This window comes from Crocodylus siamensis, chromosome 8 (assembly GCF_052110815.1).
Source record: "Crocodylus siamensis isolate JL-2025a chromosome 8, ASM5211081v1, whole genome shotgun sequence".
Taxonomy (NCBI): Eukaryota; Metazoa; Chordata; order Crocodylia; family Crocodylidae; genus Crocodylus; species Crocodylus siamensis.
The window spans coordinates 49948956-49970493 of NC_143402.1; the positions used below are offsets into that span (position 1 = coordinate 49948956).

The 21538-nt window shown below is 46.9% G+C and overlaps 1 protein-coding gene across 6 annotated transcripts in view; it reads right to left on the reverse strand.

Moving 5' to 3' along the window:
- MAP2K4 (mitogen-activated protein kinase kinase 4) overlaps window positions 1–21538 on the reverse strand; it is a 201001-nt gene that overhangs the window by 46241 nt on the left and 133222 nt on the right. For all 6 annotated transcript variants that reach the window (XM_090059218.1, XM_090059219.1, XM_090059220.1 and 3 more), the window contains one exon: window positions 14266–14385. In XM_090059218.1, the coding sequence (XP_089915344.1) occupies window positions 14266–14385 (120 nt within the window). The remainder of the gene's footprint in view (window positions 1–14265; window positions 14386–21538) is intronic.

Sequence of the window (21538 nt, forward strand, 5' to 3'; positions counted from 1 at the left end):
TAGGCCAGGGGCAGGCACTGCTCAGCTGAGGTGGGGTGCGGGACAGAGCCATGAGCGGCTCGTCTGGAGGGCATGGGGGGCTCCTGCCACACTGTGTGTACCCCAGGGCAAGGCATGGGGGGGTTGTGCCTCCCAATCTGTGTGTGGGGTGAGAGCAGGCTGCTGCTCCAAGCCAAGGAGGTATGCTGGGTTCTTTCCAGTGGTGGGGAAGAAGTTGGGCCAGGGCTGCACTTGGGCTGGTTGACGGCATCAGTGGTAATACTGGGGGAAGGGGGTGATAATGTCAATTTTCCTTTTATTGGTGCTACTTAATAAAGCTATTTCTCTCTCGCAAAGAACTCAGAAAGACGACAATAACAGGTCAGAATGTTTTTGACATCATGAATTCCTATTTCAAACCTCTGGGTTTATCTTGTGATTCAAGTGTAGATGTTTGCACTCCTAACAGTGGTTTCCCATGTCACCCTTAAAAGGATCTCACAGCATCCCAATTGAGAATCACTGGTTTAAGGGAATGGAGAACATACCTTAGAGGAAATTAAAAGAGCCTGGAAATTAAAAGAAGCTCCCCAGAGACCCCCCAGCAGCCAAAGAGCCCCCCGCTGACCCCCAGCACAGTCGGAGGTAATCGGGGCCCCTGGTGGGAGGGGGTTAACCTCTAGAGAGTGGGAGGAGGCGGCTGAATGGAAGCCAAGCTAAGTTGAGTCTTGCCCTGCCCAGGCCCCAACTTCACTCAGCCCCCACAGGAGCCACGCAACTGGAGCCGTGCAAACAGGCACGACTGTCTGCCGGCACGTGAGTTAGCACGGAGTTCATGCAGGAGGGCCCGAGACCCTGCCTGAGAGCCCCCTGGGGGTACGTAGACTCAGGCCCAGCCCACCTACCAATGGCATGCTGCGGATGGGCATGTGCCGCACCCCTCAGGTCTCCTCGGGGTCTGCAGCTCCCCCCTGGCAACTCAGAGAAGGCTGGTGTCATAGGGAAGGCTTCCATGACCACAGCCCACTCTTTGGCAAGAGAGGCAGCGAGCTGCTGGGAAGAGACAGCCTTCACCTCTCTCCCCTGGAGAGGAGGCTCTTCTCAGCCAGGCTGGCTGACCTGCTCCACCAGGCTTTAAACTAAGTCCGCTGGGGGACAGGGGAACTACCACCACTGCTGGCCCCCCTGAGCAAGCCTTGCAAAGCCAGCAGGCCAAGGCACTTAAGGGAGCCCAACCCTGGTACAATCTGTGGGCAAGGCAAGAGCCCCCAAGGGGACACTTGCCTGCCTATACACAAATGCCAGGAGCTTGGGGAATAAGCAGCAGGAACTCGCCTTCCTGCTTAACATAAATAATTATGACGTCATATGGATAACAGAGACCTGGTGGGACTCCACCCATGACCGGACCACAGGTATAGATGGCTATGCCCTGTACAGGAGGGATCGTGTAGATAAGAGGGGCGGGAGTGTAGTTCTCTATGATAAGGAAAGCTACGCGTCCCTGCAAGCTGATGTTGATGACCAGGGTGGACGACTGGAGACCTTCTGGGTTAAAATCAGTGCAGAACATGGCACAGGGGACACAACGGTGGGAGACTACTACAGACCTCCCACCCAAAGTCAAGAGGTTGACCAGGAGTTCGCCTGGGAACTGGCTGAGGCCACATGCTCCAGGACAATGGCTGCCATGGGTGACTTGAACAACCCAGACATCTCGTGGGAGGATCACTCAGCAAAATCTGAGCAGTCGCAAAGCTTCCTAGTGTGCGTGGATGACCTCTACCTGACTCAAGAAGTCTATGGGCCAACGAGAGGTAAAGTGCTGCTTGATCTGGTACTGGCAACTGGGGATGACCTAATTTGTGACCTAGTGATCAGTGGGAAGCTGGGTGCCAGTGACCATGAGCTGATCACCTTCACTATCCGCCATAAAGCTGGCAAGTCGGTCAGCAACACTGAAGTCCTTGATTTCAGGAAAGCCGACTTTGACAAGTTCAGAAGGCTTGTCAGTGAGGCCCTAAGGGACCACGACCCCAGGGGGAGGGGAGTTCAAGAAGAGTGGTTGCTCCTCAAGGGAACAAACCTTAATGCACAAGGAAATTCCATCTCTGAGGAAAGGCAGCAAGAGGGCACAGCAGCCCCCCTGGCTCTCCAGGGATCTAGCAGACCTCCTGAGGCTAAAAAGATGGGCCTACAAAGGTTGGAGAATGGGATTCACCTCCAAGGAGGAATACACTGCACTGGTCCGGTCCTGCAGGGAGCAAACCAGGAAAGTCAAGGCTGCAATTGAACTCCAACTAGCTATAAGTATCAAGGACAATAAAAAGTTCTTTTTTAAGATATGTGGAGAGCTGGAGGAAAAGTAAGGGCAACATTGGACCCCTACTGAACCAGATGGGACAACTCACAACCGATGCCCAGGAAATCCAACCTATTAAATGGGTACTTTGCGTCGGTCTTTCATCAGTCCCATGGGACGCCCATGCCCACTACAGGACAGGGAGGTCCGGGTGAGGGAGATCCCCTGCCCTCCATCAATCCTGACCTTGTGAAGGAACACCTTGAGAGGTTGGACATCTTCAAGTCAGGTGACCCTGACAATCTGCACCCCAGGGTACTCAATGAGCTGGTGAGCATCATAGCCCAGCCCCTGGCACGGAGCTTTGAAAACTCCCGGTGCTCTGGTGTAGTGCCCAAAGACTAGAAAAAGGCCAATGTGGTGCTTATCTTCAAGAAAGGGAGGAAAGTGGGCCTGGCAAACTAGAGGCCCATCAGCCAGACCTCTATCCCCAGGAAGATCTTAGAAAATTTTATTAAAGAGGTCATCCTTAATGGAAGCCAACATCCTGAGGGATAGCCAGCATGGGTTTTTTGTGGGTAGGTCTTGCTTGACCAATCTCATTTCCTTTTATGATGAGGTAACCTATCACCTGGACAACGAAGAAGAGATTGATATCATATATCTTGACTTCAAAAAAGCCTTCGGTCTGGTATCCCATGATCACCTCTTGGCAAAACTGGCCAATTGTGGCCTTGGGTCCACCCACCATGATCCGCTGGCTGGGAAATTGGCTCTGTGGTCAGACCCAGAGGGTGGTAATTGACAGAAGTCAATCGTCATGGTGCCCTCTGACCAGTGGGGTCCCCTAAGGCTGTCTTTGGATCCATATTGTACAACATCTTCATTAATGATGTGGACATTGGAGTCAGAAGCGGACTGGCCAAGTTCACTGATGACACCAAACTTTGGGGCAAAACATCCACACCTGAAGACAGGAGGGCGATCCAGCTGACCTGGACAGGCTCAGCAAATGGGTGGACGAGAACCCGATGGTGTTTAACGCCGAAAAACACAAGGTTCTTCACCTTGGGAGGAAAAACCTGCAGCATCCTTATAGGCTTGGCAGTACTACGCTGGCTAGCACTATGGAAGAAAGAAACTTGGGGGTCATCACTAACCACAAGATGAACATGAGCCTGCAATATGATGCTGTGGCTAGTAAAGTGAGCAAAACACTGGCTTGCATCCATAGATGCTTCTCAAGCAAATCCTGGGACGTCATTCTCCTCTTGTACTCAGCCTTGGTGAGGCCGCAGCTAGAGTACTGTATCCAGTTTTGGGCTCCACAATTCAAAAAGGATGTGGAGAAGCTTGAGAAAGTCCAGAGAAAGGCCACGCGCATGATCAGAGGTCAGGAAAACAGATCTTATGATGACAGCCTGAGAGGCATGGGGCTCTTTAGCCTGGAAAAGTGCAGGCTCAGGGGTGATCTGATGGCCACCTATAAGTTTATCAGGGGTGATTGCCAGTATCTGGGGGAACGTTTGTTCACCTGAGCGCCCCAAGAGATGATGAGGTTGAACGGTTATAAACTACTGCAAGACCGTTTCAGGCTGGACATAAGGAAGAATTTCTTTACTGTCCAAGCCCCCAAGGTCTGGAACAGTCTGCCAGTGGAGGTGGTTCAAGCACCTACACTGAACACCTTCAAGAGCAATCTGGATGCTTAGCTTGCTTATCCTATGACCCCAGCTGACTTTCTGCCCTTTGGGCGGGGGGCTGGACTCGATGATCTTCCGAGGTCCCTTCCAGCCCAGATGTCTATGAAATCTATGAAATTTAGTTCAACAAAATGTTAAGAGGAAAAATGTTATATTTTATATGTTTGTGACATATATGAGATAGGAAAGAGCATTCTGATTTTAAAAACAGTAGTGGGACAAGTCTGAATGGCTACAAGCTGGTTAAAATTAACAAATTAATTGTTAAAAGTAACAATTAAGGGAGATATTTGGTAACTGCTAGCTGGGAGGCAAGAGCATACCCAGGCCTTAACACCAGATGTTACTTACAGAGATCTTTATGGAGTGAGGATAATGGTGATAGAGTCAAGAACATATACTCTCTGCAACTTTCCTGAAGTTTGCCTATCTCTGTCTAAATAACAGCTGTGGTTTGAAACGCACGATGGGAGAAGTCTGCCAAAAGACAGTCTTCACACTGCTGCTAAGACTCTGACTGGAAAGGATAGCTATAAATGGAAACAATATTTATTTGCTTCTCTCCTCTTTGATGGACAAATGAAATATTATACAAGTTAAAATGTAAGTGGTTTTCCTCTTTCGCTTTTCACCTTAGAAGTACAAAGAATATATAGTTTGGTGCCTACTTACTGGGTTTGCTGGAGGACCTTGGAGACAAATCTCAAGATGTGTACTGGGAGCTTTCACACCCTAATGAAAGGTGTGAAGGAACTGAAGCATTTATGAAGAAGTAATCTCTCTAATGTGTTCATTAGGCAGCTGAGTCAGGTGGATGCTGAAATTCCAATTAGTTTTGAACAGTCTAGTTGAAAATCCCTCCCTCTCATATGTGCTCATAGTTTTGTCTTCTGTCTCTTCTAGTGCTGTCATTTTCTGTCTCTACACACAACACAGAAATACTGATTCAAGCACCTTTGTTGCATCACTGGTAGAATATCACTGCTGTGGATGAGAGCTATAGCGGAGCATGTTGGGACTACGTGCAGAGGAGCCATACTCCTGTGAGTGTAGGATATGGGGGAAGGGATGAGGCTAGGTGAAATTAAGAGAGCTAGTTTTTCTTTCAGTTTGTCACAGCTAATGGGGGAAGTGGGGTTCAGTGGGACTGAGGTTATACACTAGTTGTAAAAGGTCCTAAGTAATCTGTTCCATTACTGTTGCCTTATGGGACTATGAGACGCTTCAGTGGCTGATTCGATTTGGAGGAGATTTGGCCCGATTCACGAACTAAATGTCCAAATCCAAATCGAATTGGAAGACAAAGTAAAAGCTCTGAATTGATTTGAAGCATCCAAATTGATTTGGAAAAACTTTGGCCAATTCGGAGATTCGGCCATAGACTAAACAGGCAGCTGACAGCTGCTTCCAGCTGGAAAGTCTGTTAGGGTTGGGGGAGAGGGGAGGGAAGAGGTGTGGGGGAGGGAGGGAGACAAGCTGCCCAGCCAGGGTGGGGAGGCACAGGATGCGGGCGCGGCAGCACTGGGAGCAGGTGCTCTGCCCTGCTGCTGCTTGCTCAGCCGGAGTAGGGGGGGCTGGGAGGGAAGTGGGTGCAGCTCACTCCAGGCAGAAGAGGGCAAGTGGTAGCAGGGCAAGTGGCCCCCTCTCCCAGCGCTGCTGCGCCTGCATCCTGTACCCCTCCATGCCAGCTGGTGAGCAGCGATGAGGCAGAGCCCCTGCTCACAGTGCTGATGTGGGCACAGCAGTGCTGGTAGCAGGGGCTATGCCCTGCTGCCACCCAGAGTGAGCCGCACCTGCATTGCACCTCCCCACCCCCGTGGGCCAAGCGGAAGCAGGGCATAGCCCCCACAGCTCCCCCCGCCAGGGCAGAGGCAGGCACAGCTGGAGAAGCCCCCATTGCTGCCCTGCCCAGCCCCATCCCAGCCTCTGGCACCTTAAAAATTCCCGCACTCACCGGCTCTGGCAGCGGTGATCTGGGGCCTCTGAGGGCTCATGGCAGAGCCCTCCCCACAGCAGGGGGTAGTGAGAGGAAGCAGGGATTGCCCCCACCTGACGCTTGGCACCCGCATGACAGCTGCCCCATGGCACGGGTGCGGCACCGCTTGGGAGGGTGCTGCACTCTATCTGGGAGCTCTTGCGGCTCCACGTCAGCCAGAGCCTGGCAGCACTCAGCCCAAATGGCCCCAGGTCCCAGGCAGCATGCAGTGCCCTGCTGAGCCGCGCTGTACCTGTGTGATGGGGCAACTGCCACGGGGGTGCCAGGCAGTGGGGGGAGGGGGGCATCTATCAGGGGCAGGGCTGGGTGGGGTGGGGGAGATCAGAGAGCAGGGGCTGTGCAGGCAGGCTCTGCCACCTGGCCCCAGAGCCCCCAGAGCCCCTGCTACTGCCAGTGAGCGCTAGGTTTGTTTGTTTGTTTTTTGATTCCCAGACAGCTGGGGCTGGGCGGAGGGACCATCAGGGGTGAGGCAAGGAGGAAGCAGCGATCAGGGAGTGGGGGCTGTACCATGAGTGTCCAGAGGCCCAAACACCACGGCTGCAGCTGGGACTAGGCTGGGACTGGGTGGGGGATGCGGCTGGGCAGAGCAGCCATGGGGGGTTTTTTTCCAGCTCTCCCCACCCAGGAAGAGGTGGGCACAGCTGGAGGAGACCTGGGAGAACCTGCTGCCACCCGGCTTTGCCTGCCGCTCTCCAGCCGATCCGAATCACCGAATGTCTCCGAATCAGTGCTGAATCTTCTGAAGCTGATTTGGCTGTATCGATTCAGGACAATGATCCTAATCTCCAAATTGAATCACTGTCTTCCACATCAGCCAAATCCAAATTGAATACTTCCCTATTCACACAGGCCTATGCCTTACAATAATCTTAAGTGCATAGTATAATGGCAATGGTAGCCTTAAGGGTCAAGAGAGCACAACCATAACAATCTCTTTAAAGATGGGGTCTGGGTCCATAACAGCCTGAATGAGTGAGCCACACAAGCTTGCTTCATCTTTAAGTCTGCTGGAGGATGATACAGCCGGCCTCGTGAAATGGCAGAGTGTAGCTGAGTTCAGTTTGGTATTTGTGTAACTGGACATTTGCATCAAAATATCATGCTGATTATTGAAGATTTAGAAGTAGCAAGCACACAAAAATAGCAAGACAGTGCCTTAGCCAGAGACCTGTATACAAATCGATTGGTAAGTTTCTTAGATAACTTTCTGAATTACAGTCATGCTTAGGAACCGTCTAGTCAAATGGAGGCCCTATTGTGCTCAGAGCTTGTAACACCTGAATGATAAAGATGTAAAAGTTCACTTGCCCATAAATTTTAAATAGATGAGACAGAACACAGGAAAAAGAGGCATTATTCTCCTAATTTTACAGATGAACTACTGAGGCCCAGGAAATTAATTAACTTGACCAAAGTCACACAGGGAGACTTTACAAAACCAGTAACTGAACCTACCTTTATTTTTTTTCACTTAAAATAAATACCTTAACCAGTAACTACCCTTTTGCATGGAGAGCTTTGTGGTACCGCCCCTTATACTTGTCCATAGACTACCTCTATTGTTAGATATCTTGCAAGATATTAACTTGCTTGTCATCCCCTGCAGGCATACAGGGATGAGTTAAAGTGGTGAATGAACACAATCAAGCCTCTTTCCCTACTGTGTCAATCTAAGCCAACAATACTCAGAAACAATTGGCACTACCAAAAGGGCTACGGCAGACTGCGTTTCTTCAGGAGACGGGGCAGCAGTGACCAGGTGGTGGCAGAAAACAGGGTAGATATGCCTTGTATAACTAAATAAGATATAGAGAGACAATAAACTTTCATGAACTCAAGCTTACTTCATGAGATACTGTGAAAGGACAAGCATACAACAGCGTATAAAATAGAGTGAGTAATTTGAATACAAAAAGTAGGAAGGGAAAAGGAGAGTAGCAATAAAGAAAAGAACCCATAGGAATAAAGGGATAACAAAAACTTATCCCAGTAATAAGATAATGATTTGCAGTCCCTGTTTAAACCATACTTAACACAGTCCAGTCTACGGATGATTTCTTGTTCTGCCACTTTCTGTTCAAACTGTTTTTTAAAATTTTGCTATCTGAGAACAGCAGTCTTGAGGTCAGCGATGGAGTTTTCCAGGGAGGTTAAAGTGTTCTACCACAGGCCTTTGTTTCTTTCTGCAGCTGATGTCAGATCAGTGTTCATTCATTCTTACACAAAGAGATCACCCTGTCTGAAGCAGACAGCAGAGGGGCACTGTAAGCCAGTGATGGCACACATAGCCTGACCATAAGGAAATCTGGGACATCTAGAACACTGCTTCCCTTCTGCCCCCTCTCACCCAAGTTAGTGGCACTGTTGCAGACAGAGGTGCCTGCCTAGCTACCTGTCTGACATGCCATGCTGCTCTGCCTCCTCATTAGACTGAACCCTGTACCCCTGCATTTTAACTCTCACCAGCTGGCTGAGACTGGCCTCTGAAATCTGGGACCACCCTGGCTAAACCAGGATGTATGGTCACCCCTAGGCATATGAGACACTGGTAGAGTTGCAGGTGAATGAATTTAGGATGTTATACTCCTTGTTATCTGGTCCAGTGATCATGTGGTCTGTATTGATGTGGGGACACAGCAAGCATTCAGATCCATTGCAAGGTCTGGTGCCTCAGTGAGGATGGGAGTTGGTTTGTTACTGGACAGATGCCATTTGAGGTTGTCAGGCAGCGTGTAAATCAGGAAAGGTTTGTCCCTGCTGGTTACCTTGAGATGGTCATCCTTTTCTAATAGGGACTGGAGGTCATTAATGATGTGTCTAAGGTGTTCAAGCTGAGGGCTATAGGTGACGACCAAAGGGATTCTGTTGTTCTTGTCCCAGGGCTGGTACTGTAGCAGGTTGGAGTAAGGTCTAAGTCTGGCTTTGTTGATCTGAGTGGTTATGGTTTTCGGATTATACTGTAATTGTAGGATTCCTTGCTCCAGATCCTTAAGGTGTTTATCCTGGTTACTAGCATCAGAGGACATAAAACTGTAACATAGTGTTTGACTGTAGACAATGGATCTAGTCGAGTGCCTGGGATGAAAGTTGGTGGTGTGTAGGTAGCTGTTGTGGTCAGTTGGTTTCCAATACAATCTGGAGGTGATGTGGACACTGCAAAACTTCACTGTAGTGTCTAGGAAATGAATCTGATGTGTTGAATATTCAGTGGAGTGAAAGTTGTAAAAGTCCTAGTGATTTTTTTTTCCAAGAGATTCCATTCCATGTGTCCATATTATGAAGATGTCAACAATGGACCTGAGGTATATCAGGGGGATTGAGAAGGCAGTTTAAGAGGAAATGGACTTCAAGGTCTATCATACATGTGTTGGTATACTGGGGGTCAATGTGTGTGCCCATGGTAGTGCCATTCATTTGCAGCCAGAGTCCTCAAATCTGAAACAGCTGTGTGTGAGGACAACACAGGAGAGCATAATGGAAACAGAAGTTCTCTCATCAGGGATAATGTTTTTTATGGTTTATAATCCATTCTCACGGCAAATATTTGTAACAGAGATGTGACATCCACGGTAGCCAACATGGTGTTGAGTGGAAGCTTGTCACTGGAACCCAGTTTCTTTAAAGAAATCTGTGATGTTTTTCAAATAGCTGACATTCAGTGACAGATCTGATTCCTACCCTCCCTTTGTGCTGATGGGCCTGTGTGATTACTGCCCAGTCTTGTTTCTCATTGCTGAATTCTATCTACTGCTTTGATAGGAGATCCCATCTCCAGTTTTCTCCTAAACTGAATATAGTGTCAGAGCTCCATACATACTGGACTACCTTCTCAGGTTTTTTTTTGTACACATTACAGGCTGGATGACAGATACAAAACCACATGCCACCCCTACTCGAAACAATGGCAACTCCTCAACTACATGATTGTAAGAGCATGTGATCTAAAAGATATCCATATCATGTCTCATGAGAGGAGCTGATGACTGCTGGACCGATCATCATTTAGTGAGATCAGTCATGTCCATCAGGGTTTCACTGAAATATTGAAAGCACCGCACATCAGTCTGAAGACAGTACACCATTGAATGCCTTCAGACCTCTAGACACAGCAAAGCCCTCCAAATATATCTTAGTAAGAAACTCGTCAATTCTAGGATTAAAAATGATAACGCTGTGTGTGTTGAGGAAAATTGGCACGCTCTAAAAGAGACCACAAGTGAACCTTCCATGGAATCAACTGGCTTTATCACCCAACGCCATCAAGACTGGTTTAATGAAAACAATGATGAGATTAAAGTCCTTCTCAATCAGAAGATAAAAGCTTTCTGTGACTAGCAAAATCACCCTGCATGTGGTCAGAAACAGGGAACTTTCCAACAGCTTAATGCTAAAGCCCAAAGGAAGATTGGAGAAATCAAAAACAAATAGTGGGAAGAGAAGGTGAAAAAAAATCCAACAATATCATGACATATGGAGCTTCTTCAGTGCAATCAAGGCTGTGTACAGACCAAGTTCTTGCTGTCTCACCCTGCTCAGATCTAACGATGGCAGTATATTCCTCAAAGACAAAGAGTCCATCAAAAACTGCTGGAAGGAGTACAACCAAAGGCTCCTGAACTGAGAATCAATAATAACTGATGAAACCAGTGAATCCATCTCATGGTATCCAATAAGAGAGGCACTTACCAGACCACCAACCTCGGAAGAAGTCCATCAGGCAATAAGACAGATGAAGAACAACAAAGCCTTTGGCGCTGACAGCATACCAGCTGAGGTCTTCAAAGTTGGTGGGGGAACTATGGTCAGCAAGTGCTAACACTATTTCTTAAAATCTGGAACACGGAGGAAATTCCCTCTTGCCAAGGAAATCCTTCCTGAGTCTCAGTGTGGCTTCAGACCATCAAGATGTGCCATGGACACGATCTTTGTGGCTTGGCAGATCCAGGAAAAATGCTAAGAACAACACCACAGACTGTATATGGCCTTTACTGATTTGACCAAAGCTTTTGACACTGTTAACTGTGAGGCTCTTTGGAAGATCTTATTGAAGTTTGGCTTCCCAGGGAAATTTATCACCATGACCCCTTCATGACCAGATGACTGCCTCCATCCTATGCAGTGCCTCCACTATAGAGCCCTTTTGCCATTTGAACTGGTGTCAGGCAGGGCTACATGATCACACATATTCTACTTTCCATCTTTCCTGTGGTCATCAAGATGCTTATCCCTGACCATCTGCCACATGGCATTGAGTACAGGAGGGCTGGGAACCTTTTCAATCTTTCCTGCTTCCATGCCAAAAGCAAAGTTACATCAGGCTCAATTGTGGAAATTCAGTTCGCTGATGATTCTGCTGTCATTATACATTTTGTGAAAGACCTACAAATGGCCCTTAATTGCTTCTCTCAAACATACCAGTGCTCAGGACTGACTTTTAACATTGGAAAAACAAAGGTGCTTCACCAGCCTGCTCTGGACCAATCAACTCCCCCTGGCAGAGATTCTCATTGATGGACAGGAGCTAAAGAATGTTGAACACTTTGCATACCTTGACAAAGAAGGCCGACATTGATGAGGAGATTCAGTATAGGGCCCAATGTGCCAGCTTTGCCTTTGGAAGACTGTATCATTGTGGGTTCAACTATCACAACATCAGGACTTGAACAAGGCTCCTATTATATAAGGCTCTAGTAACCCGAACTCCTCTCTACAGGTATGAAGCTTGGGTGACCTATAGGGACCACCTGAAAAGCCTGGAACACCTTCACCAGTGCTACCTCCAGAAGATCCTTGGCATAAAATGGGAGGATCATTACACAAATGCAGGGGTTTCACTGATGCTACACTACCATCACGGAAGCATTGATTATTTAACATCAGCTGTGGTGGACAGGGCATTGTGTGTGCATGCCTTAGGTACATTTACCAAAACAACTGCTATAGTCCCAACTCAGCCAAAGACAAAGGACATGTGGGGAACAAAGAAAACGATTCAAGGACATCCACAAGGTGAACAGTAAGACGTGTAGCACTGCTACCACAAATTGGGAAAAACTATCCTGGGACAGGGCTACATGGTGATGCCTTTTGGCAGAAAGTACATCTTAATTTGAGGAAAACAGTCTTGCCCTAGAAGCAGAAAAATGACAGAAAATAGGGCTGCGTAGATAGAGATTTTGGGGGCCAACATCGGTAGCCGATTTTTAAGGAGGCATATTGGCTCATACCAATCCAATTTCTGATACAGCTGAGTGCAGCTGGTAAGTCTGTAGTGGTGGGAGGAGGGAAGGGGCACAGTGGGGCAGGTCAAGGCCCCTCCGGTGGGGGAGGGAGTGGAGCAGAGGGTGGGGCAGGTGAGCAGGGTGGTGCAGGGCAGAACTGTGGATTGTCCAGGGGAAGTGGCTCCCTCCACTGCGCACACCCCGGGAGGCCATGGGAGGGGAGGGGTACCCCTAGATTTGTGCAGAGCGGGGTGGGCTGCATCTGTGGGTTCTTCCCATAGGGGCTGGGCTGTGCTCAGGGCGGGCGGCAACAGCACTGGGAGAGGGACTATGGGAGGGGGGTTGTAGCCACCCCAAATTTCGCTGTAGTCCCCTGTAGGGCCCCACTCCCAGCACTGCCACCGCCCAGTCCCAGTCCCCCCTCTCCCCCCAATGCCAGGAAGAGCCCAGTTCAGCCCCTGGCCCCAGCCTGCAGCTGCAGCCAACCCTGTCCATGCCCCCAAGCAAATCCGGGGGCACTCCCCGCATCCACCATGTCCTCTTGGGGTGCATGCAGTAGTGGGAGCTGTCCCCCTCCCTGTGCCCCTGGATAAGCCATGGCTCCATTCCATGCCTGCCCTACCCCAGCTGGTCAGCATCTGCCTCAGCCCTTGCCCCACTCTCTCCCTCACTGCAGGGGGCATTGATCTGCCCCCCCATTCCCCTTTCCTCTCCCCTCCCCTTCCATCACAACTGACTTATCAGCTGCACACAGCTCTCCATGCTGTTGGGCTGTGCTCCTTGCTGCCTATGTGCTGTGCTGCATCTGCATGCATTTATCAGCCAAATGATCGGCCACATCGGGGAGATTTTTGATACAATCAATTTTCTTTATATCGGTGCCAATCCAATAACTGGGCCAACGAACGTATCAATGTACCTCTAGCAGAAACAGAAGGAAAGCAAACAAGACTGAGAAATCCATGGTTCAGTCTTCCCTTTAACCACCACATGTGGTGTCTGCCAGAGTCTTTAACTCTTGGATCAGCCTTCTTAGCCATCAATGGAATCATCTACAACCCTTTACTTGACCTGTGAGTGATCATTCTCAACCATGAGGGAGCGCACCACTTCTGTTGTTGATGCTGCCAGTCTGGGTTGCACTAGCACTTGGTGATATATGAGGATGTTACAAAGAAACGCTTTTACAATTTTTGCCCTTGTCTACACTGGGAAATTATGTTTCATTTGAACATGTGTATAGTTGTAAACAATGTAGACAAGGACATGTGATATTGAATATCATGTTGCCTGGTTATGCTTAACACTGTGGTCTCCGCTAGAGTTATCTACAACCAGCTGATATAAATTAAACCCAGCAGGCCTTCTCTACAAGTGTTAATTTATTATTAGCACTGCTAATCACCACCCAATCTGTGCAAATCTCTGATTGGACCTAGTGCTATCAGAGCTTCAAGATGCAAACACCCAGAACAATGAAAGGGCCTTGTTCAGCAGTCCTTAGCATGGCCATGCTGCAACATGTATGCCAGGTAGCTGTAAGAGAAACTCTACCCATTGGGGTACCACTTGCCTCCTGTTGCAAGTGTCTGCAGGGATTCTGCAACCCCATCTTTCCCCAGCAGAGGGCAGTATATGCAGGCTATAACCTTTTTAAGAGCTCATATCATATTTGACAGTTCCTGGTGTAAAGATTTGAACTTCACACAAAGTATTTCCAGAGAGAAAAATAAAAAAAAAAGTCTGAGTGCTTTACTTTAGAAACTGCTACAAATCCTAGAGGTGAGCAGAAGGAAGATAGTAGGAGGACAGGAATGATCACAAGATAGGTCTTATAAATGAATATAACAACAAATATATGCATGCACACAAACATACACACATATGAATGCATACATATAAGCAATTACACATCAGGGTTTCTTCCCTTTAATTATAACTGAAGACACAGAAAACCTGCAGTAAACTAACTCCCTCTTACTATAAATTAGATATTGCCATGAAATATTTTTCCTGTGTTAAGTAAACCCTCTAATACAAATGAAACAAGGTCTAAGTTCCCACCTCTCTGAAGAGTGCACCATAAAATTGAACAATATATGGGCAGTCACTGCTTCGCATCACTACATCCAAGTCCATCAGAAGCTGCTTCTGCTCTTTTTCATCCACCGTTGACCGAATTCTCTGAAAGAGTAAAAGTGGCAGAGGTCTTATTGCTAATCCACTGAGACTGTATCATCATAATTCAGTTCTGCAGAACCCTGTCAGTGCTCCAGACACTATGCTAGACCCAGATTCTTACAAACATGGAAACAACATACTTTAAAAAAAAAATTTAAAAAAAATCAGACCTTGATTTCACATGACACTAGTAAAGAAAAAGTACTAAATACATTTAGTTCACATTAAGAAATCCTTGCCCAAACTTTACTTTAACAAACTTTAGCAGTATTGGTGGAGATTCAGAAAAACAAGTGAAGAAAATTAAATAGATTTTCCTTCTTCTCCTTAAAAGCTACAGCAAAATAGTATTTGGGGTTGCTTTCAGAGCTCTATATAGTGAGTTAGCTCCACACTTTCCATTCATGTTTAGGGATGAACACAGCTCTGAAATTTAATTGTTAAATATTATATTTACACTTTATAAGAAAGGAATTAAAAAAAGAATAGCCACCAGGATGTGCCCATGTACTACAAGACTTAGAAACAGTCAGTACTTTATACCACAAAGCAAAAATCAAAGCCCTAACTTCATGCCTTGCCTGACAGAAATCTGTCTAGTTAGATATCTGCCAGGTTGAATTTTAAACATTACAACCTTCCAAAACTGCCTTTCAGAATATATTTCTCATGCTTGGTCTTTACCTGAAGATAACATTTTGTTTTTTCAAAGTTTCAGCAAAAATAGCTCAGCTGCTTTGCAGCATGAGAATGGAGGGAGAGACACCTCCCATTAAAAACAAAATTCTAACAAAATCCTGAACATTGTTTTATAAAAGCAGGAATATACCTGAAATGGTTGATATGAAAGATGCAACTTGACATGGAAATAAGTTTCAAAGGGTATATCTACACATGCTATTAGTGTGCAGGAATAAATTACAAGCTTATTGCTCCAGAGTTTGATTGCTGGTGCTGAATTCACACATACACCCAGGAGCACAGCACATTGAGCCAAGTTGGAGCAGCCTCGGCTGGCAGGGGGCCCAAGGGGTCAGCCTGCAAGTCCGGGGCTGCACCTCCCCAGGTCAATGTGCTACAGAGGGGCTGGCTAGGGCACAAAGGTGCTTCAGTATGGGACTAGCCAGCAGGCAGCCCCTGTGCTGAAGCACCCTCATGCCCCAGCCACCCGGGGCAGTGTCTACATGCGTACTGCTGCAGAGTAAAAAACTCCACAGGAGGAAAGTACTTGTATTTACAAATACTATCCTCTTGCGGAGTTAATCTACTCCGGTCTACTAGGGGCACACAGGTAGATGTGCAATGTTTACCATGCAGCTAATTAGTCAACTAAACAGTGAACAGCTCATGTAGACATGCCTAGAGGGGAGCAATGTACTTCTCACATCCTAAATGAAACTGGTTTGGCAAATTAAAGAATTTTAAACAACAAACTGAGCTTCACTGTAGATATTATATTACTGTGATTATTAAATGGACAATACAATAAAATACCAGTAGTTTTTCCTACAAGCTTACAGACATATTTAGCATCTTGCATTAACTAAAGTTATTTCCCCGAATTGCATGAAGGAAAAGCTGTGCTGATGACTACAAGGAAAATATAAAGTATATTGGTGCTAGAAAATTATCAAAACAAGAGTGTTTCACAAACTATTGGCAAAATGGCTGGCTATGCTGGCTATATGAATGTCTGTGAAAAAGTGGGAAATGACAGTGGGGAACACTGATGGCAGCATTATTGAGTGCACCCACTGTTTACAAAGTCCTGTGGTCCAGTAAATGACCATTACACACAAAATGGTTTAATGTTGAAATTACCATTACTTTTTGAAACACCCTTGTACATTATCAAGAACAGAGTTTATAATGTAAAGAGTTAAAATCAGAAATTTCAGGACCCATTTTGCCATTGGAAATTGGATAATAATACAGAAGGGGGGTGGGGAAAGCATTCCAAGATGCCATATATGTATGTATTAGGTTGGGGAAAAACCCGTGTCGTGTTAGTGGCTAATCTTGCTGATACTACTTAGCATAGTACTCACGGGCATATATACACATGGAATTAATGCACAATAATAAACCCCAGAGCTTACTGCTCTGGACTTTTTTGCTGCTGGGTGTCCTGTTTGAACGTGTACCCTGGAACAAAAAAACTCCAGAGCATGTTGCTCCAGAGTTTATTCATGCGCAACTTGTAGAGACTGGTCAGAGCAGCCTGGGATGCCAGAGGACCTGGGGCAGGGGGTGGTCAGCCTGCCAGACCAGAACTACTCTAATTAGACTCTATATGCTGCAGAGCCATTGGCTTAGGCACAAGGGTGCTTCAGTATGGGGGCTGCCTGTTGGCTAGACCTGCACTGAAGCACCCTGTGCCCCAACCAGCTGGGACAGCTTCTACATGCATGCTGCTGCACACAAAGTCAATCCCAGGAGGGTGCTGCGCCCAGAGCAAAGCAGCCTGTGTAAGGCCCCCCTCCCTGTCCCACAGCACACTTACATCAGGGAGTGAAAGCCCCGGCGCACTGGACGCAGTGGGACGGGTGGCAGCCGGAACAGACAAAGAGCCGCCCAACCCACCGAGTGGGTGAGCTAAACTACACCTGTGGTTTCTCTGCCTGGCTCTGCAGGGCCCCTCAAAGCGTGGGGCACTGGGCGGTTGCTCCAATTTGCCCCCTCCACCAAGGGGCAGCCCTGGCTGTACATGAAAAAACTCTGCAGCAGGGTAGTACTTGTATTTTAAGCATATGTAGACACCAAGACATTTATTGCACAGTTAATTAGTCAACTGAGCAGTAAACATCTCATGTAGATGAGTCCAGTGCTATGTAGAAAACTGCCGTTAGCAGTGACACCATTTGTGTGACAAAACAGTATGCCAAGTATTAAGAGTATGCTTTCAGGATTGGGCCCTTCTCTTGTATTATTTGAAAAACCACATATGATCACATACTTGAATATTATTTCTGAATGATATATACACACAAGGGAGCAGGTGCATCTGCATGGTTGTTCTTACCTTTGAAATTTCCTGATATTTTGAGTGCTTCACCATTCACTCTTAAATGTTCTAGTAATTTACATTTTAGCCTAGAACAATAATCATTGCACTTATATAGAATGTTTCCTTCCCAAAAGATCCTACAGTAATCTGCAAATCTTACAAGCTACTTGCACAGCACAGACAGAAAACACATCACCCACCTCTCCAATGCAACTGATTGGGTAGAAGACAATCAATGTGGGCAGAAAAAATGGATGGCTCATGGGCTTAGTAATAAGGCTATGGAGCTTTTCACCTCTAGGTCACTGGTTCAAAGCTATTTGATCATAGTTTGGTGTATGTGAAAGTAGTTCTGGGTGCTTGTTCAGTTCTTGTCAAGTGTACACACAAAAAAAGCACAGCTACCACTGATAATATCTTAATCACTTCTGGGCTGTCTCTCCAGAGATGCCATGGTTGGAGGTAGTGTAATGTTTCTCTCCAGGCAAGGATGAAGCACACTGACAGGTGATAGAGCTTTGAAAGCATTTGTAACACCTCTGCTCTGACTTCTAGCTCTGGTGTGAAAAATGATATTGGTGTGTAAGCATATCAATGCAACAGCCGTTGGGAATATCAAGTGTGTACCAAGCTCTGCATGGGCAACTTCACAATTCAATGAACTATTTGTGAAAAAAAGTATCATGCCTTTGGTCTGTGTCTACCTGGAATACTTCACAAAACACATTAACAGTAGCAATTCTGAAATGAGCTTTTCTCCAGCCTGCAACCTTGATGTTGGCCTTACCTCCTAAGCCTTCTTTTCTGCCCATATATATCTCCTTTCCAGAGCACTCCCTCTACTCCACATTTGGTGAAACCCTCATCCATCACTTCTCCATTCACTTTCAGTGCTAGAATGGTCTGCTCTGTGGCTCCATTCCTTACTCCAGTATACACAGACTGCTGCTGCATGTCCTTCCCCTCATGGAACAATCTGTAGCTGCATCATCCTGTTACCAAGCAAAATTCTTGAATTCTATCAATTTCTGGATCCTAACACAAACATCTCTTCATGTTTTTATGACTTCTTGTGGATTCTCTTTAGATTTCTCTCTCTCTTGCCTGCAGTAAATGAGATCTGCCTGGCCAATCCCCTGCTGAGCCAAGCCAAGATGGTGACCCTGAAAAGCCACAGAAACCTGATAGTAGGGGTTGGATCCAATGATGCCCTCCAACCCTTCTGCTTCTTGGTCTGGGTGTGGACTGCATACAAGTTTAGCCACCTCACCTTACAACAGAATGTGGACCAGTTTGTGTCATGCCAAACTATTAAGGGAGCACTGCAAAGTGGGAGATGGACAGTTAGTCCAAAATGTGTAACCCCATGAAGAAGGGGTTTCAATTTCTGGTGATATGAGTGTTTCCATTACCAACAAGTGTTTCATGTTCAACCCTGGGAGGGCTACGCATTTTTGCACTTTCACTTTTTTGCTTTTAATATTTTTATAGTAAAATTTTAGAAGTCCAAAAAGTGTCTCTCTCTCTTGCACAAATGCACACACATGCATGTGTACACAATCTGGTATTAGCCTCCTCATCTCTCTGCACAATTTCCTCACTGCTACTGCAATAATCTCCTTGCACCTCCTGCCATGCCAGTTTCTGTGCCTTGTACTTCAGGCTTCAGCCAAAAGCACTTGAGGATACATTTTGTAAAACAAGATACTATTACAACAATAAACTGAAATGAAAATTGAGACTAAGAGCAAATCACTTTTCCAAATACAATTTCACCAGGGAGGGAGGAAAGGACAGAGTTTAGGGTACAGGTTTCTGTTATACTAACAAATTCCTTCAAGCAGACAGAAGAGGTACAAGAACATGTTGGAAGCCAGCATGGAATTCTCAACTAATGCAACCCCAAGGTGTTGAAAGAAAGACATGATGTGGTCCTGTACAAGATTGCTAGAGGCTGAGGATACATGATCCCAAGACTGGAAAAAAAGAGAAACTACATTTTGCACAGCTGCTAATTTATAGAGGAGCATGGCCAGAAAAAGAGGGCTTTATTTAGACTATGTTACTCTGCCATATCCCAGTGACCCTACTTAATTCATTAGGGGGAAGTGTAACAAGGACAAGGAAACTATTGGGGCAGAGTCTTGAGTGAACAGTTTTCCTCACCCAAACAACATGTGAGGAATGAAAGGAGATGCTGCTACTTAACATTCAGTGTGCAAGTGCAACATGCAGTAGCATCTAATCTGGAGAGAACTCTACCCTCCCATCACCCCTCAAATGCAAGAAGTGGAGTGGACAGAAGTCACAAGAAAATCCTACAGCCTGAGCATGCCATTTGGGACCTGTAACAAGAGGGGCATCCTAGGGCCGCTGTGCTCTCCCCTGAGCGTCCCTTTTCTTATTCAGTTTGTCTTGAAAGCACCCTCTATTCTCACCTGCCACATCTTTGATGTCACGTATATATAATAGGGAGGCTGCCTCTTCGTCTCCCTGGACATGGTTTTCCTCCTGTACACTGGCCCAGCTTCTGTAATGGGTGTTTCTATGCACCCCAGCCTTATGGGCTATGCGTGGCTCCAACCACCCCTTTACCATCCCCCAATCCTTGCTGATGTACCGGACGTTGTTCAGTCTTACACTCTCTCTGACACTAGGGCTCAGTACACTTTCAATGCTCCCCTCTCTGGGGCTTCCCAAGTGTGGCCCCCTCTCTGGGGCTGGGGTCCCCACTCTACTGTGAGTCCCTTATGAGGCCTCCTCCATCCCCTTATAGCCTCACCCAAACCACCGGTTAAAACAGCAAACAAAATACAAGCCCCTGGGCTATAACAGAAACTCTAGCTGCCCTGCTATAACATTACTTGAGCCACCCCCAAGGGTGCTCCATCCCTTACCCGTACACCAAGCTGCTCGTGCATTCAGGCCTTTTCTCTTTCCTCACTCCGGCAGAACTCCTTCCCCCTTGGCTGCCAGCAGGGAACTGGCTCCTGGCCTCCGGCCTGTGATTTATATAGGAGCTAGGCCCTGCCCCTTCCGGTCAACTGACCAGGCAGGTGTGGGTCACTAGCTCCCTCTGGTTACCCTAGCAACCTACACCTGGGTGGTTATCCCAGCTCTCCAAGTAGCAGGCACCTTGGCGCCCTGCTACAGGACCATAATGACATAAAAAATCCAGTTCAATGCAAAGTCCCAGCATGTACAGCATATTCTCTTGCACTTTTGGCACTTGGCCAGTACATCCAGTGGTATGGGGAAAAAATCTTTATAACAGTAAATTTAAGGAAAGTTTCATTTTAGCACTTTCCTGCTTGCCTCAAACTTCATCTGAATCAGTCACTTTGCAGAGAACTTCTGACAGTACTTCCAGCGGCACACTGCCGCAGACAAACTCAAGACAATAACCACTTACAGCAGGAGTCCCCAGAATATTCCAATGCAGTATCAACAGAGCTCAGCTACCTCATGTGGCATAGATAGGTCTCAGCACTAAAGAGGTAATAACTGAGAAGCAGAAGTCAAGAAAGAAGGAACTTCACGCAGTCTTAACACGTAAATAAAAATATTTAACTGTGCTGAACAGCAAACAATAAATAGAGCTGCATTTTCCAATTAATCAAAAGCAGGTTTCCCTTGATTTATGCAGGTTGTTTATATGACAACTCACTCTTATGTGATGAGCCTATTTAGACCCATAATTCATTATATGCAAGGTAAATTCGCTCTTATGCGAGAAGCAGAGGTGAGTGGGGACAGGCGGAGGCCAGGCACGGGGGGTAGGTGGAGCATGGTGCAGCCCAGCGACTGCAGGCAGCTGGCACCAGCCACTCCCTGGGCCGCTGCAGCCAGGGCTGAGCTGAGTGCCACTCTGTTCCCTTTGCTTTGCTGTCTTGTGCTATCCTAGAAGCTTCACCCCTCCCCCCACCCCTTCCCTAGTCCCAGCCTCACTCCCTCCGTCCCTCACCACTATGGGAACCTATCCCTATTTGTTACATTTTAAAGTGGGTTTGCTTTATGGGAATTTGATTTATGCACCATTCTCTGGGAATGCATGCACAACACAAATTGAGGGAAGCCCGTAAACTGAAGGAAAACCTGTGCTATTCTGGCCTTCTTCTACAGCCACCTCAGCTAACAATGGAGACAAAG